Source organism: Salmo salar, chromosome ssa15 (genome assembly GCF_905237065.1).
Source record: "Salmo salar chromosome ssa15, Ssal_v3.1, whole genome shotgun sequence".
NCBI lineage: Eukaryota > Metazoa > Chordata > Actinopteri > Salmoniformes > Salmonidae > Salmo > Salmo salar.
The window spans coordinates 51,948,525-51,967,166 of NC_059456.1; the positions used below are offsets into that span (position 1 = coordinate 51,948,525).

The 18,642-nt window shown below is 40.8% G+C and overlaps 1 protein-coding gene across 1 annotated transcript; it reads left to right on the forward strand.

The window, feature by feature from the left end:
* Positions 1-822: 822 nt before the first annotated feature.
* LOC106571596 (saccharopine dehydrogenase-like oxidoreductase) lies at positions 823-11,763 on the forward strand. The gene is made up of 12 exons (XM_014144847.2): positions 823-1,344; positions 4,373-4,485; positions 4,834-4,914; positions 5,238-5,367; positions 5,771-5,820; positions 6,186-6,316; positions 6,579-6,696; positions 7,791-7,910; positions 8,341-8,397; positions 8,689-8,800; positions 8,980-9,061; positions 9,248-11,763. Exons 1-12 carry the CDS (start codon positions 1,152-1,154, stop codon positions 9,342-9,344), a joined length of 1,284 nt encoding a protein of 427 aa, XP_014000322.1. The 5' UTR covers positions 823-1,151; the 3' UTR covers positions 9,345-11,763.
* Positions 11,764-18,642: the final 6,879 nt, after the last annotated feature.

An 18,642-nucleotide genomic window follows, 5' to 3' on the forward strand; every position in this document is an offset into this window, starting at 1 on the left:
TTCCACCCATATGCTCTCCAAGAGTGCTATTCAATCTGTATTGCTGAAGCGTTACAGATTTGCGTGATAGAAATGCAAAGGTCATTTCATATTGAAGCGACATCTGCAGCGTTTACCTGAATGCAGTCTCAGCTAATGCAGGAACATAGAGCCCCACAGTGGAGATGTCATAACACCCATAAAACCTAGCGGTCAAATGGGGGAAATGGTTCCGATTGTTTTTCCACCATTCATTTTTCAAATAGGGAATTTTAGAAACACTTAAAATAAGGGCTGTGCTTCATGTAGGCGTACCCTGGTTTGACGTTTTGATAACCATTTAAATCTCTCTCGGACAAGGTGATTTTTATCAATATATTCGGCTCTATTTACTCAGTTTCGATAAATGCTCATTAGAATCAAAGTAGACCATGCAAAACTACAAATCCCTGCAAGTTCTCTCTAGCTGACACCTTTGATTACAGGTACTGTGCCAATTTAAAACATGCAAAAGACGATATATGGATTGGATAAAGTCGTAAATGGCTGTGGTTGAGTAATGTCAATGAATCTTGTCTCTAATTGTCACTGTAGCAGCCTATGTTGTTTGCAATTGTGTTGCATCATGCAATCCGTGTTTGTTGCAGTATTTCTGTTTACTTGTTTTCTCGATGGAACATAAATGTTATAAAGGAAACTTGGTATGAGATGTTATTTCATTGTGCACATTGGCATGAGTTGTGCAATGTTGTAGCCTATGGTGCTCCTTTCAAGATGTAATACCACCAACAGGTCACAAGATGTCTCCGTGCACCATGAAACCAAACCAGCCACCATTATTCTAGCATTGTGTATTTATACTGCATACTATCAAGCGTTGGACTAGAGCTCAGTCGACTCATGCAATATTGTTGCGTAGTTTATATGTTTTAAGGCAAAGTTCGAGTTATTTCGGATATCCTTATTATTCCTACCCATGTGGTTTTACATATCTCAGCTGTAGTATTTCAATCTCGACATTTCTTTTGCCAAACATTGCAGTAATACCGAATGCATTGATTGGTTAACATTGTAGTCAGTTGATTGATACGAAACACTACGAGAACAAATCCTTTTGCGCGTCGCGCTGCGTAAACTAGGCTACAGTAAGTAAACGGATGTTTTAGTGCGCAATGGCGACTGTAACCTCTACCAGACCTTACCATATTATCATATTCGGAGCCTCCGGTTTTACTGGGCAGTTTGTGGTGGAAGAGGTAGCCCGGAGCGCCTTCGAAGGACCCAGCGGGTCTCTGAAATGGGCCTTGGCCGGGCGTAGCAGACAGCGGCTGGACGGAGTTCTGAACCAAGCCGCCGAGACCCTCCGTACGTGTTTGACACTAATCAAAAAACATAAGCGAGTGCCTGCTGTCAGTAAAATAATGATTTTATGTCAAGCATGGTTTGACTAGGCTACTACTGTATAATGATTAACTGCGGCAACGGTTTCAGTTGCCTTTAAAAGACAAGGCCTATACACTCTTGCATTTTTTGTAAAAGGCGCTAGTAACAAAGGTTTCTTCAGTTTCTCTGCAGGAGAACCATTTTTATAGCGGTTCTTCCAATAAGCCTTTGTATAACAATTTGTACGGTTCTTCATTGCACTGATAGAACCAGAGGGTTCTTCATTACACTGTAAAAAAAATAAGAATCCCGGTTTCTGGTTGCAGTGAAAATATGGTAAACCCTTAGGAAAAACAATTGCAGTCAGAGTGCAGTACACAGCAGTGTAACTGTAGTTAGAGTGGAGTATAACAGCAACTGTACACGGCAGTTACTCTGCAATTACTGCGTCCAAAATACAACAGTGGACTGCAGTTACTGCACTTTTACTGCAGTTTCAAAACTGAGATCTTTTTTTGTAAGGGAATACTCAAAAATATACTTTATTGTTAGAGCTGGATTAAGGTGATGTTTCTGTAAGGGACAGTATGCTGCTGTATTCTGATTACTCGCGAGTCAACCTCACTTGGGATTTGAACTCACAACCTCTAGTTTGCCAGCGTCAGTAGTGTGCAACTGCAGCCGGCAATTCAGGGCGTTCCTGCATGTAGGCATTCACGCTACGCCCTCAAGCATCCCATTGGTAATGTATCACATCCAGACGTGATCGGGAGTCCCATAGGGCGGCGCACAATTGGCCCAGTGTTATCCAGGTTTGTCCGGAGTAGGACGTTATTGTAATTAATCATTTGTTCTTAACTGACTTGCCTAGTTAAATAAAGGTTTGATTAAAATATATATATATATTAATCTCACAAGGAACCCTGGGTTTATTTTTGTTTTCACCCTGTAGGGTAACCCAATTGGGTTCTACGTAGAACCTTCTCATGAAGAACCCTCATGTTGCATGATTCTGTCATATGTCCCTATAGGGGAACCTTTTTGGGTGCCACATAGAACCCTTTGATTTGTCCCTGTAGGGGAACCCATTTGAGTTCCATTTAGAACCCTCTCATGAAGAACCCTCTGGTTCCAGGTAAAACCAATGACAGGTCTACAGTTATACTTATAGGATGGGTTTATGGCACACACTGTTAGGTACTCACCTGTCGGTGAGTACTGGTCAGTACCATTAAGGATACATGTGCGCAAATCTAGTATAATTGTACATTTTTCTATTCAATATAAGGTACAATCATTACTGCCCTCTGAAATGTAGGTGGGGCAGTGCTGGCGTGGGCTCATTAGCATATCTGGGGGCATGATCTAAAATGTTGTATTTGTGCCAACTGTTAGTGGAAGTGTTGTACCAGTTTAAGGTGTTTTATTGTTATGTTGATGAAGGTTGAGCACCTCATTTGTCCACTCCAGTTCTACAAACTTTGTAAGAGCTTATGACAATCAAGAGCTGCACTGTTAAGAGGTTACTGTGCATTTACCAGTAACTTAATGGCGGTTGACCACCAGGAATTTCATTTTTTTCCCCTTCTATAATTTACTGTCCGCTTGCTGCAAGTAGTTATTTTAAAATTCAGTAACTTACTGTGACTGATCTCTGTTGCACTCACTGACCAGATGGTGTGGCAGGACGGTCAGTTGGCTGTCAACCATGAGGTTGAGGCCAGTTGAGGCTGAGTTCCAAGTGTGATAACCACAAAGAATGCTTAGTAGTTGTCAACTAATGTTAAGCTTGTAATCAGTATAGTTCAGTGAAAGTACAGTAAGTTACTGGCATTTAGTTGCAAGTAAGTTACTGGCTATTAAGTTACTGTGAATTTTACACTAACTTACTGACAGCTAGTTGCCAGTTAGGTAACGCAAACTTCCAGGCAGCTAACTGCCATTAAGTTACTGTGAAATACACAGCAGTGTTTCCCCTATATTCATTCAAATTGTTGCCACCGCTGCAAAAAATATGAAGTCATTTTAGACATTTCTGTCGAGATGCGCTTTTAAATGGATAGTCATTGGCTCCATGACTGGAAGTCTATGGGAACAGCTAGCATATCATTGCGCTAACACTAGTAACAATGCACACCCACCCCCCTGCTAACCTTGCCACCACTGCTGAAAGAAATCCTAGGGGAAACACTGCACAGTAACCTCTTAACAGTGCAGCTCTTCATTGTCACAAAGATTGCAGAACTGACAGTGTTACAGTAAAATATGTGCTCAACCTTTAACAACATAACCACCAATCACTTAAACTGGTACAACACTTGGCACAAATACACAAAATGCAGTAACTTGTTGTTTACTGTACTTTCACTGCAACCAGTAGCCTCTAGTGTACTGTAAAATTACAGGAACTTTTTAACAATCTAGCATTTCATGGCATAAAGCAAAACATGGAGGAGAGGGAAAGAACAGGATGGTTCTTCACAGCCATCACAGCAGTAAAGAACCCTTCATGAGCAGTAAAGAACCCTACCTGAAAAATGGTTACACATATCACCCTCACCTCTGACAAAGAACCCCTCAATAACTTTTTTTTTTGGTCTTTTTTTTTGTATGCGCACGCAGTATCCGTTGTTCTCTACGGGTAAACAAAAACACTGCTGAACTTGACCGTTAAACAGGTGTCTTCATATTATTCTGGGTACACAAGGCTACTGCTGTTTAATCTTAGTTGATATTGATCCCACTGGCTTGTGACTTGCTTACAAATAATGGTCACCAATGCAAATTGGTCTAAAAATTCTAGTCTTTCCAAACTATATGATCAGTGATTCAGAGGGGTTGGGGTTAAATGCGGAAGACACATTTCAGTTGAGTACATTCAGTTGTACAACGGACTAGGTATTCCCTTTCTAAATGCCTATTTAAATATTGTATTAAGCTATGATTTACTGTAAATGTGTGAGTTTTAACCAATGCATGCATTCAGTGAAACTTTGCTCTCTGTTTCCAGGTAAGCCAGAGTTAAGGACGGAAGTTGAAATCATTGTGGCTGATGTTTCCGAAGCAGATTCATTGGCCATCATGTGCCAACAAGGACTGGTTGTTCTCAACTGTGTGGGGCCAGTAAGTCTACAGTAATAATGAGTGTTGTTGTTATTGATACCTGGGATGAGGGCTGGCCTTTTGGGGTGTCATTTGTCCAGACTCCCAAGTTACTCTTGTCCCCAATGATAATTGGAAAGCTTGTTAGGAATATGCTGACTGTATAGCTGTGGCCACGGTACTGCTCTACAGTGCAGTCGACTCAGCTTTATCGGTGCCTATGGAACGTAATAACATGTGGTCAATTGCAAAGGTATGGCAATTTGATAGGGAGATGATACTTTTGTTAAAGGGCTGATGGCACGCATTCACACACCCATACCTCCATTAACACCCAACTCTTATGGGGCCCTATTCTTGTCTCCATAGTACAGGTTCTATGGTGAGCCAGTGGTTAAGGCCTGCATAGAGAATGGAGCCCACTGCATAGACATCTGTGGAGAACCTCAGGTAGTAGGCTCTGTCATTACACAACACCATCATATTAAATGTCCGTCTTTATGGCTCAATTCAGTGCCTTCACTAGCCTCTACCTCTAACCTAGTTTTATTATTGTCTATTACTGTCTATTACTGTCTATTTCTGTCTATTTCTGTCTATTTCTGTTTTTACAGAGACAACAATAGTAGGATGCATTCGGATTTTAGGAGCTTTATGCTCATATCACCCCTATTGCCAACATAGTCTGGTCGAAAGCAGTGCATGCCTTTTGGGATGCACCCCATTTCTCTCTCGTAGGTGTTTTTACGGTGGTCTTGTATTGTGGTCCGTAGTTCCTGGAGAGAATGCAACTGGAGTACCACAGCAGAGCGATGGACAGTGGAGTGTATGTGATTGGCAGCTGTGGCTTTGACTCCATACCAGCTGACATGGGCATCCTGTACACAAAGGACCAGTTTAAAGGTAGAGAGCTACACTGTTAATTGGGTTTGTGAATGTTTTTTTAAAAATGTTTTATTATGGAGAACAGCACTTGTTTGTGTCTCTGGGTTTGTGATGGCAGCCATCTGTGAAGAAGATACAGTTCTCATACTTATTTCTGCCCTTGACATTGCATTTGCAGGCTCTTTCTGCTTTACTGGTGTTTTTCCTGTTATAAATGATGAATTACAGCACCATTTTGGCAAAGAAGATGTTTGTGTTTTTAGCTGAATTCCAAACAGGATGATACAGCTACAGTACACAATTAACTCACTGCATTAGGGCCCTTGTTGCTTTTCCAATGAGGTTTCTATCTGTGTGCTAGTCCAGTCTGTCCTTGAGTAAAGGATATATAATAACACTGTGTCATATCTGTTAATAACAGGAACACTGACAGCTGTGGAGAGCTTCCTGACTATACACACTGGTCCTGAGGTAGACAGCTCTATCACTTCCGGTTTCCTACATGCATTATGGGAAATGTAGTCATACAAGTGATCTAATGTTGAGATGATTCCAAGGTCCACACCATTATTTTGTTTAGATCCAGCTATATGCCTCAATCCTGAATGAATAGGAACTACAGGCACCATCTAATTTCATAATTTCGTTAGACACAACAAACAGCATGGGACATGGACTAGTAAACCACTTTTGAGGTCTGAAAATGTCAACAAACAATTAGTTTGTTGTCATGGGGAATTCTGATAGACTTTAATTTTGGAGTGAAGCATTCCTTTAATAGTTTGTTTGTTGTGATGGTGACTTGGCTCAAGCTTTGGGATATTCCTTCCCTGTAGGGAGGCTGTGCCCATGACGGCACATGGCAGTCCGCCATTTACGGCTTTGCAGACAGCGGTTCCCTGAGGAAGCTGAGGAAGAAATTTGGCCACCAACCTCTCCCCGTTGTAGGAGCCAAGGTCAAGAAGAGGTATTGCCAGATGTCTAATGTACAGACAGTCTGTGTTCACTCCATTTCCATTCAAAGTCATTGCATTTGATTGGTATGGCACAGTTGGTGCTTGGCAATGCTGAAGTGGATTTAGAGGACTTGTCTATCAATATAGATTAAATGAGTTGATGGCGTCTGTCTGTGCTGAATTCTGTGGGATGCTGATGGTGAAAATTTGAGTGTATTTGGAAGTAAACTGACGTGTGTGTGTGTGTGTGGTATGTGTGTGTGTATTCCTCAGGGGTAGCCTGTTCTTCAGTAAGGAGATTGACCAGTATGCCATACCCTTCATGGGCTCAGACCCATCAGTAGTCAGGAGATCCCAGCGCTTCCTGTATGAGGGCCATCAGGAGTTACCAGTAAGATCTAACACCACCGCACACCTCTATTGCCTGACTGGCTGCCTGCTTTCAGTCACTCAACGATGCTACATTGTGGTCTTGCTGATGCGTAGAGGTTTGGCATGGCAAGAAAACGATCAGTTGGCTAAAGCAGAAACAGACTGGTACCCAGGCTACCCCTGCTTTGCCCAGTATTTTATCCATCATGGCTAGCCTAAACAACTTGCTCAATACCGAGACCGCTGTCAAACTCCATCTACTGCCACATACATTACCCAGAGAGGTACATGGTCCTCTGTAGCTCAGTTGGTAGAGAATGGCACTTGCAGCGCCTCAATAGTAGGTTTGATTCCTGGGACCACCTGTATGTGTTTTGTATGCATGTATGACAGTAAGTCACATTGGATAAAAGTGTCTGCAAAATTACGTTATTATTCTGTCATGTCCATAGTCTACCTCAGTATCTACGTGTCTCTCCCCTTCCTTGCTTTCACAACCCCTAATTAGGTCAAGCAACTCTGGCTGTCAACATTTTGTTCCATTTACTAGCTTCCTATGAAACTATCTACTGAAGCCTCATTTACTCACAATCATCCAATGTAGAGAGAAATGGATTGTAAAGAACCCGTGTCTTTCTCCATGTGGAGAGAGATAGATTGTAAAGAACCCCTGTCTTTCTTCATGTGGAGAGAGATATATTGTAAAGAACCCCTGTCTTTCTTCATGTGGAGAGAGATAGATTGTAAAGAACCCCTGTCTTTCTTCATGTGGAGAGAGATAGATTGTAAAGAACCCCTGTCTTTCTTCATGTGGAGAGAAATAAAGGATAATGAGTCATACAGCAGCTCCAAGTGATTCATCATCTTTCTCTCCTCATTATCTCTGTGGGGTGTTTCAACACTGCTCCTGGCCAACATAGTGCACTAGGGATTATAGTGCCTGGGATGTGCCCTTTCTCTACCCTTTTCATGGCCTGGGGGAGTACTATTTAGAAGTAGGGGGCATCAGGAGTTAAAAGTTATTTATCGATTTCCCTTCTCTTTCTACTTTTCTCCCTCTTTCTCTCTCCCCTTCTCTCTTTCCCCATCCCGCCTCCCTCTCTCCCTCTTCAGGTCCAGTACTCTGCGTATGTAGGGGTCGGTGGCGTCTGGTCCTTGATAAAGATGTTCTGTGGTGGCCTGCTCTTCTGGTTCCTAGGGAAGTTCGGCCTGGGAAGGAAGCTCCTCATTACAGTATGTGTCCAAAATGGCACCCTATTGTCTATATAGTTCACTACTTTTGACCAGAGCCCAAGACCATATTCCCTATATTGTGCGCTACTATTGACCCGGGCCCATACAGTGTATTTATCCACATTAGATGTCTGTGGAAATTATATTAACCAAGTAGTTTGGTTATCAATCTTGTGAAAATTGTCAGTCACAGTTGGTTGGCTTAATCAAGGGTAGTTAAAGGAGTGCAGAAAAGACACAAACGAATGGTCTCCTCTTCTTTTAACTGTGAGCCCCTCGTTCAGCTAACCTCCATGACTGTCAGATCTGTGTGAATATAACATACAGTTACTGTACTTGTGCAGCGATAACAAGAAGAAATGACCTGTGTTGGAGATGGAGATAATCAGCTCAATTTTCCGGTGAATTGGTTGATGTTTCTGCTCCTCAGTTTCCAGAGTTCTTCTCCTTTGGCGTGTTCACCAAGGCTGGACCCAGCAGGAAGCAGGTAATGTAGTTGACTCTGGCCCGATGGAAACAGTACATAGCCATGCGCCTAGTGAGAAGAACCTCCATAAACATTTCATGCTTAAGTCTAGTTTTGGATGCAGGCATTGTAGAATGTTGATAACATCACTATATATATATGTTGATAACATCACTATATATATATATATATATATATATATATATATATATATATTTTTTTAAAGCACTGTATTTATTTTATCAGTTTATGGAAGTGGAGGTTAGCATTCATAACTTGAAGTGCTAAGACTCCTCTTCTCTCCTCTCCCAGATGGAGGGAACATCTTTCAGTCTGACGTTTTTCGGGGAGGGTTATGCTGAGGGGCTGGATCCGTCTCAGGGAAGACCCAACGCTAGGATCTGTACCCAGATACACGGAGCAGGTAATACATTATCTCTGATTGTAGCCTTGTTTTTGGTTTAGTTGTAATGCAGGTCAGGATCATGTCTATTCATGCTCTGTCCAATGTCCACACTGTGCTTATTATTTTCTTCGTCTTGATTATCATTGGTCTACTATAGTTTTTGTTGATTAACTATGTCGGCTTTCATTGGTCCACAGAGCCTGGCTATGTAGCCACACCTGTTGCTATGGTCCAGGCGGCTATCACTGTGCTGAATGAACCACAATTCCTTCCTATAAAGTGAGTCAGGTGTCTCTCTCTCTCTCTCGCTCGCTCTCTCGTGAATATTTTATAGTTCTACAAGGAATAGAGTCCTACACACTGGTACATCAAATATGCAGCTATCATTACAATGTAACATTACATATATATGGTAATATATGCATGTACAGGACCTAGAAGTAAACACTATGTTGTGATTGACAGGGGAGGAGTGTACAGTCCAGGAGCTGCATTTGCCAGGACAACTCTCATTGACCGCCTCAACAGACATGGCCTGGTGTTCTCAGTGAAGCGATTCTGACGAGAGGGTCTTGAGAAAAAGGACTCCTGTCTGTGCCCAATCCCAAATCCAACCCCTAGGACATGTTTGGCTGCTAAATTCTGGTGCATTTCGTGCATCTGGGTGGCGGTGGCATTTCTATTATATCTGAGAGGTTTTGATTTGGACAGTTCTTTTGTTAGCAATATAGAAATTGGTAATATCTTCACTTTGCCCTGTGGTGGGCTAGGTAGTATATTCACCATATTGCTTATACCCATCCAATCCTTTCAGATCTACAGGAAGTGCCATGGTTTACAGGTGAATAGGGTGTTGAGCGATACTCTAACCCCCTGTCACGCCCTACCCTAGTCCCACCAGCTCTGTGTATCGATTGCTTAACGCAATGACTGCTGTGGTCTATGTTAGAGGAAACACTGGATGTCAATATTAGGCCAAATGGACAAACCTCATCCCCTTAAAGCCGTACATGATCAGCCTTTTTTTTATCAGGCTAAGGATACAGGCATTCAGACAGCCGGCCACATTGTTACCATTCTAGTCTGAAGTCCGTGTCTCTCTCGTGGCCCGTTTGAACTGTCCTTTTATGGCTTCAACATTTTGGTCATGCAGAGGTGTCACTCAATCTCTCAGTGGGTTTCAAATCAATTGTCCGTAATACAAGTGACTTATTAGTGTTGTTAATGTGTAAGTGAGTGTCCTGGACCCAGATTACAGCTCTCCACAATAGGATGTAGTGAAGGACTAGTCTAAGGGCTGCTGTGAGGTCTTATAGCCAAGAAAGGACTGTGACCTATAGGTCTTTATTCTGTGTTTTAATTCACATTTTAACACACATATTTTGCCACAGTGTGTGTGTGTGCGTGTGCTTGCTACATGGCTTTTAATCAGACTAGTCCAAGGGCATTATAAGAAAGACTTTGGGTGTTTCGGATATTTCCGAATAATAGCAGTGATTTATAAACGTTTTCTGTTTTTGTGTTTATATAAAAATAACAAGCAAGCAATACATACTGCTCTGTACAAGTATAAACACACACATATGGTAACCTGAAAATGTCACAACAGATATCGCCTCAGACTGCGTGACCTAAATAATGTTTAGAACCTAACGAAAATGGTTTCAAATGCGGTCTACCAATGCCCATCAGCACATTCAGGACCCAACCTCCCCACCAGGTGGGGGTGTTTCTCTAATTACACATTCCCTTCCCACTTCCCAAATATTTACACGCCACTAACTAGATGAGCTGTCAGTTAAGGTAATTCGCCTGTGAGAGGAGACATGGGATGGTACAATTAAAAGTCCATGTATACACGTTTAGCCAGAATGGATGGGGAAGGTGGGGGGAGGCGGGGTTTATCATGGGTAATAGATGTGGTTACATGAGTGAATGAGGAGGATCAAGGTTGGAAGGACCTGGGAGGCATTGTCTGTAGACTGTGACTCAACCTCCTTTCTCTTCCCTCCATACCCTCCCTTCCCTCCTTAGCCTCCCTGCCCTCTTCAGCTCTGTCTCTCCCCTTCCTCCACCACTATTGCAACAACTCTGTTAGCAGAGCATTACAGAGCGATAGAAAAGGAGAGAGAGAGACAGAGAGAGCAGTGTCCTAGTTCTACTGTAGTTATACAGAGGGAAACAGACAGGTTTGTTCAATCATAAAACTGTGGGAGAGTAATTGTTAAGTACAGGGTGTATAGCATAGCTATATGTGTAGCTGAGAAAATGAACAAGGAAAGGGAGAAAGAAAGCAAGACAGGAGAATGCAGTGGTTTGTTTCCCTATGCACATAGGCTACAGGAGCCCCATCCCTCTTCCCTGCCCTCCTCTCCCTCCCCCACATCCCGCCATCGTGGGTGTGCTGTTATTCATGCCAGCTCATCCCCTCTTCTATCTCCCTCTCCTTTCCCCTCATCTCTTCATCCCCTCTTCAATCTCTCTCTCCTTTCTATTCCTCAACCTCTCCTGCTGTCTTGTCTCCTCTTCACTTCTCCTTTGCTCTCTCCCACTCTCTCCATCTCCTCTCTTATCCTCCCCTCTTCTGACTGATCCCTTCCTCAGTCCAGCAAACAGCCTCCACCCTACCAGTTAGGCATGATGTTTAGAGTGGGCTGCAGAGCAAAACACCTATCGGGCGCTCCCAGCCCCGCATTCACTTTCTCTATTTAATTCTCTCCCTCTCCCTTTCTCTCTTGTCTTTTCTGTTCTTCCTTTCTTTCTCCTCTTTCTGTTTACCTTCTCTCTTCCCCTCCATCTCTTTCTATTTCTTTCTTTCATCCTCTTGCTGTCTCTCTTTCTGTCCTTTCTCTCAGCTGTGACCCGTCATTCATGGCAGGTGGGGCCTGTTTTGCATGTTATTTTGGCATTAATACATGTCACATATCAGTTAGAAAACAATGTAAAAAATAAATTATTGAATTAATAAAGACGCATACAAACATGGTCTCTTTTTTGCTTTCTTGAGAAAGGCAGCTCCAAAATGCCTGTGTTTCAGCCTAGCTCAGTGCTTTCTGTGGTTGAGGGGCAGCCAGCTGAAAACACAGGGCGTAGGGGTTGGTCATCTTCTCTAGTTGCGCCGTGATTGGCTCAATGTTCTGTCACTCATGGGGACACTACATCACCGCAAAATCTACAGGGAAAGCTAGAAAGTTCAAGCCACCTTGGGTGCTGCCATAGATTTACATTAGAAGTGCCCATCCAAGAAGGCTCAAGGCCTCAGATAAAATGACGTCAAATCACATTATATCTACCGTAGCTTTGATTGGACTGATAATGTCAACATCATACTTTCAAAATCTTAGCTAGCAAGCTAGACACGCAGTCATCATTAATCATGTCGACAATCTACTGGCAAATCCTTTTCATATGAAGAGAAATTATAGATAAAACGTATTGGTGCTCATCAGCCATTGGACAGACATTACACAACAAGTTGGAAATGGCAGATTCAACAATGAGTGGTTTGGAAGGAATCAGTGGCTAACTGCAAGTGTTGCAAAGCAATCACTATTTTGCTTCCCCTGTATGCTATGCAGCATTCAAAACAACTGGAAATTCAGAACTGGAAAATCTCAGACTTCAGTGAGTTCAAGACACCTGGGACTCAGGATAAAAACGAGCTCCAACTGGAAAAATAAGTTTTGAACGGTCATCCAAGTCAGGAACTCGGGCATCTTTCTAACTCCGACATGAAGATCACTGAAGTCATGATTCATGACTGCACGGCCAGGCACGACTCCAACACCATCATTACATTTGCCAATGAAACAACAGTGGTAGGAATGATCAACGACAAGACAGCCTATTCGGAGGAGGTCAGAGACCTGGCCGTGTGGTGCCAGGACAACAACCTCTCCCTCAACGTGATCAAGACAAAGGAGATGATTGTGGACTACAGGAAAAGGAGGACCGAGCACGCCCCCATTCTCATCGACGGGGCTGCAGTGGAGCAGGTTGAGTTCCTTGGTGTCCCATCACCAACAAACTAACATGGTCCAAGCACACCAAGACAGTTGTGAAGAGGGCACGACAAAACCTATTCCCCCTTAGGAGACTGAAAAGATTTGGCATGGTTCCTCAGATCCTCAAAAAAGCCACGCCTTCAATGTGGCTCAGTTGGTAGAGCATGGTGTTTGCAACGCCAGCATGGTGTGTGCAACGCCAGGGTTGTGGGTTCGATTCCCACAGGGGGCCAGTACAAAAAAAAATAAAAAATGCATGAAATGGAAAAAAATGAAATGTATGTATTCACTACTCTAAGTCGCTCTGGATAAGAGCGTCTGCTAAATGACTAAAATGTAAATGTAAAATATTCTACAGCTGCACCATCGAGAGCATCCTGACTGGTTGCATCACTGCCTGGTATGGCAACTGCTCGGCCTCCGACTTCAAGGAACTGCAGAGGATAGTGTGAACCGCCCAGTACATCACTGGGGCCAAGCTTCCTGCCATCCAGGACCTCTATACCAGGCGGTGTCAGAGGAAAGCCCTAAAAATTGTCAAATACTCCAGCCACCTTAGTCATAGACTGTTCTCTCTGCTACCGCACGGCTGCTCTTTAATTACTTGTTACTTTTATTTCTTATTCTTATCTGTATTTTTTTAACTGCATTGTTGGTTAGGAGCTTGTAAGTAAGCATTTCACTGTAAGGTCCACACCTGTTGTATTCGGCGAATTTGACTAATACAAAATTTGATTTGAATTGATTCTGATCACTTCCGTATTGAGCCAGTCACTGGTACTTCCTGCTTTAGTTTTTGCTTGTAAGCATGAATCAAGAGGATAGAATTATGGTCAGATTTGCCAAAAGGAGGGCAAGGGAGAGCTTTGTATGCTTCTCTGTGTGCGGAGTAAAGGTGGTCTAGAGTTTTCTTTCCCTCTGCTTGCACATGTGATATGCTGGTAGAAATGAAGTAAAATGGATTTAAGTTTGCCTGCATTAAAATCCCCGGCCACGAGGAGCTCCACTTCTGGATGAGCATTTTCTTGTTTGCTTACGGCCTTATACAGCTCGTTGAGTGCGGTCTTAGTGCCAGCATCGGTTTGTGGTGGTAAATAGACAGCTACGAATAATATAGATGAGAACTCTCTTGGTAGATAGTGTAGTCTACAGCTTATCATGAAGTACTCTTCTTCAGGCGAGCAATACTTCGAGAGTTATTTATTTATTTATTTTATTTTACTATTAACCCCCCCCCCCCCCTTGGGGGACAAATATATTTCTGCTTTTTTTACAGCTTTTTGGCATATTTTGCATACATATTTTGCATGCACATTTTACATACACATTTCACATACACATTTTACATACATGGTACATTTATATAACGCAGTCACATGATGCATAACATAAGCTCTTTAATCCCAACCCTCAGCCACTCTCAGCCTATCCCACCTATCACCATAGACCACCCTCGTTTGGTTTCCATGTGCCATTTATTTTTCAATTGTGCTGTGATGTTTTACATATTTTTTTTACCTTTCTAATCGTACAGTATCCACAGATTGTGAGCTAAAGATGAAAACCTTTCCTTCGAGTATTACTATATTATTTATTGACTGACTATGGCTTTCCAAATTGCCCAACACTGCTATTTGTAAGGTTCATTTTAAGTGCATGTTGTGATTTTTTTAACCAATCCTGAACCTGTGACCAGAAACAAGCTACAGAGGGGAAATACCAAAATAAATTATTTATTGATTCTGTCTCTTCGCAGCAAAATCTACAGAGCTGAGATTGTTGTATGCCCCATATATATAGCATTCTTTTGGTGGCAAGAATTTTATATAATAATTTCAATTCAAAAACTCCAAGTGTTTTGAATCAAGTGTTGTGTTTTGTACCAGTTCCATATGCCATGGAATTTGCTGCATCAAAAATCTCTTCCCATTTACTTTACAACCTGTAAGGCGCAGCTGTCAACATTTTTGTCCTCAAATGAAATTGGTATATTTTTCTATTTATGCCAGTTCCTTTCAGCCAATTTGTATCTTTAATATATAGCAGGCAAACAAGTTCCCTACCTTGTCCCTTTTCCACTTGCCTCCTCCATTTTTGTGGTAGTGCTTCAATCAGTTGGTTGTAAATTTGGATTGAGCAGATATTCCCATATATTTTCGATAACTGCATATGTGACATAACTCCTCCGTTTCTATTCATAATATCATTAATAAATATAATACAATTTTTAAAAAAAATGTCCATAAAGAATGTTTTTTTTTATTAATCAGTATATTTAACCATAACATTTGTTGTAATATTTGTTCTATCTTTTCTAGAGGATAAAACTGAAATTGTAACCAGCTTTGTATGGCTTGTTTAAGAAAGGGCGATACTTTAAACAAAATGTAATTTTCAATTAGTCGGAAATGAGAAGTTGTAATCTGTATAAAGGCAAAAGGGCAATTTTTGAACAAAGGATGAGCCTTTCTTAATAATTTACTGGAGAAACATTTTGGGGTTAATTATAACTTATGTATGAGTGAAGATTTTAGTGAGAGGTTTAAAGATTTAATATTTAATCATTTTAGTCCACCCAAACTCATATTCATTATATAAATAGGCATGTTTAATTTTGTCTGGATTAGCATTCCAAATAAAATTAAATATATTTTTCTCATATGATTTAAAAAACGAGTCATCTGGAGTAGGCAGTGCCATTAGTAAGTAAACTGTGATAGGACCAAAGAGTTAATCAATGTGATTTTTTTCCATAAATAGACAAGTATTTACAGTTGAAGTCGGAAGTTAAGTTCATACACCTTAGCTAAATACATTTAAACTCAGTTTTTTACAATTCCTGACATTTAATCCTAGTAAAAATTCCCTGCCAAAGTCAGTTAGGATCACCACTTTATTTTAAGAATGTGAAATGTCAAAACAATAGTAGAGAGAAGGATTTATTCAAGCTTTTATTTCTTTCATCACATTCCCAGTGGGTCAGAAGTTTACATACACTCAATTAGTATTTGGTAGCATTGCCTTTAAATTGTTTAACTTGGGTCAAACATTTTGGTTAGCCTTCCACAAGCTTCCCACAATAAGTTGGGTGAATTCTGGCCCATTCCTCCTGAAAGAGCTGGTGTAACTGAGTCAGGTTTGTAGGCCTCCTTCCTCGCCCACGCTTTTTCAGTTCTGCCCACAATTTTTCAATAGGGTTGAGGTCAGTGCTTTATGATGGCCACTCCAATACCTTGACTTTGTTGTCCTTAAGCCATTTTGCCACAACTTTGAAAGTATGCTTGGGGTCATTGTCCATTTGGAAGACCCATTTGTGACCAAGCTTTAACTTCCTGACTGATGTCTTGAGATGTTGCTTCAATATATCCACATAATTTTGCTTCCTCATGATGCCATCCATTTTGTGAAGTGCACCAGTCCCTCCTGCAGCAAAGCACGCCCACAACATGATGCTGCCACCACCGTGCTTCACGGTTGGGATGGTGTTCTTCGGCTTGCAAGCCTCCCCCTTTTTCTTCTGAAGATAACGATGGTCATTATGGCCAAACAGTTTTATTTTTGCTTCATCAAACCAGAGGACATTTCTCCAAAAAGTATGATCTTTGTCCCCATGTGCAGTTGCAAACCATAGTCTGTCTTTTTTTATGGCGGTTTTGGAGCAGTGGCTTCTTCCTTGCTGAGCGGACTTTTAGGTCTCGTCGATATAGGACTCGTTTTACTGTGGCTATAGATGCTTTTGTACCTGTTTCCTCCAGCATCTTCACCAGGTCCTTTGCTGATGTTCTGGGATTGATTTGCACTTTTCGCACCAAAGTACGTTCATCTCTAGAGACAGAACGTGTCTCCTTCCTGAGCGGTATGACGGCTGCGTGGTCCCATGGTGTTTATACTTGCGCAGTATTGTTTGTATAGATGAACATGGTACCTTCAGGTGTTTGGAAATTGCTCCCAAGGATGAAGCAGACTTGTGGAGGTCTACAATTTATTTTCTGAGGTTTTCGCTGATTTATTTAGATTTTCCCATTATGTCAAGCAAAAGAGGCACTGAGTTTGAAGGTAGGCCTTGAAATACATCCACAGGTACACCTCCAATTGACTCAAATGATGTCAATTAGCCTATCAGAAGCTTCTAAAGCCATGACATAATTTTCTGGAATTTTCCAAGCTGTTTAAAGGCACAGTCAACTTAGTGTATGTAAATGTCTGACCCACTGGAATTGTGATACAGTGAATTATAAGTGAAATTATCTGTCTATAAACAATTGTTGGAAAAATTACTTGTGTCATCCACAAAGTAGATGTCCTAACTGACTTGCCAAAACTATAGTTTGTTAACTAGAAATTTGTGGAGTGGTTGAAAAACGAGTTCTAATGACTCCAACCTAAGTGTATGTAAACTTCCGACTTCAACTGTACCTCTCCATGGTTGCAGAATCGTATCTATTTTTGCTAACTTTCTATTGAAATGAATTGTTGTAAGATCATTTATATTTTTGAATGTGAATACCAAGTATGTCTGCTTCACCATCCGCCCATTTTATTGGTAAACTACAAGGTAGTGTAAACACTGTATTTTTTAAAGATTCAATACGTAATATGGTACACTTGTCATAATTAGGTTTTAATCCAGAGAGGCTACAAAAGTGATCAAGATCTTCAATGAGACTGTGCAGGTATCCAGATTGTGGATTTAAGAAAAAAAACTAGCGTCATCGGCATGCATTGACACTTTTGTTTTTATATTAGGATTTCTAACCCATTGATGTTCTTGTTGGATCTAATTTTAATAGCTAGCATTTCAATGGATTTAATAAATACACATGGAGACAACGGACAGCCTTATTTTACTCCTCTTAAAAACTCAATACTTTCTGAGAAGTAACCATTATTTACTATTTTACATCTGGGGTTGCTGTACATATCTTTAACCTATTCTATAAGAGATTCACCAAAATTAAAGTAATCCAGGTATTAATATTTAAATTCTACTCATACTTTATCAAACGCCTTTTCAAAATCTGCTATGAAGACCAGGCCTGGTATCTTCGATGTTTCATAATGTTCAATTGTTTCAAGTAATTGTCGTATATTATCTCCAGTATATCATCCATGTAAAAAAACCTGTCTGATCAGGATGAACAATATCTGGTAAAACCTTTTTTATTCTATGTGCTATATATTTCACTAGGATTTTCACATCACAACGTTGAAGTGTAAGAGGCCTCCAGTTTTTTAAATGGACTGGATCTTTATACTTACCACCTGTGTCCTGTTTTAGTAGTAATGAGACCTTGTTGAGTACCTGAAAGTCTACCACTTGTATAAGAGTAATTAAAACATGCTAATAATGGATCTTTGAGTACATCAAAAAAGGTCTGATATACCTCTACTGGTATACCGTCAAGCCCTGGTGTTTTTCCAGACTGAAAATATTTTATTGTCTCAAAAAGTTCCTCTTCTGTAAGTTGACCTTCACACAGATCTTTCTGTAAATGTGTTAATTTTACATTATTATTATTATTATGAAAGACATCCTTACAGTTAACATCATTCAGTGAAAATGGAGTAGACTGAAAAGAAAACATATGCTTAAAATATTTTGTTTCTTCTTACAAAATATAATTTGGTGTATCATGGATAATCATTTGTAACAAGTTTCTGTAAATTATTTTTGGTAGAATTTATGTTAAAGTTTTTTTTGAAATTGGTGCATTTTTCAAAATGTTCCATCCAATTCGCTTTATTTTTGTAATACATTACACTTGATCGTTCTTGAATAAGTACCTCCATTTCTTTTTGTTTTTCCTCTAACCTATTTTGTATTTCTATAGTACAGTTTCCATTACCATCTACCTG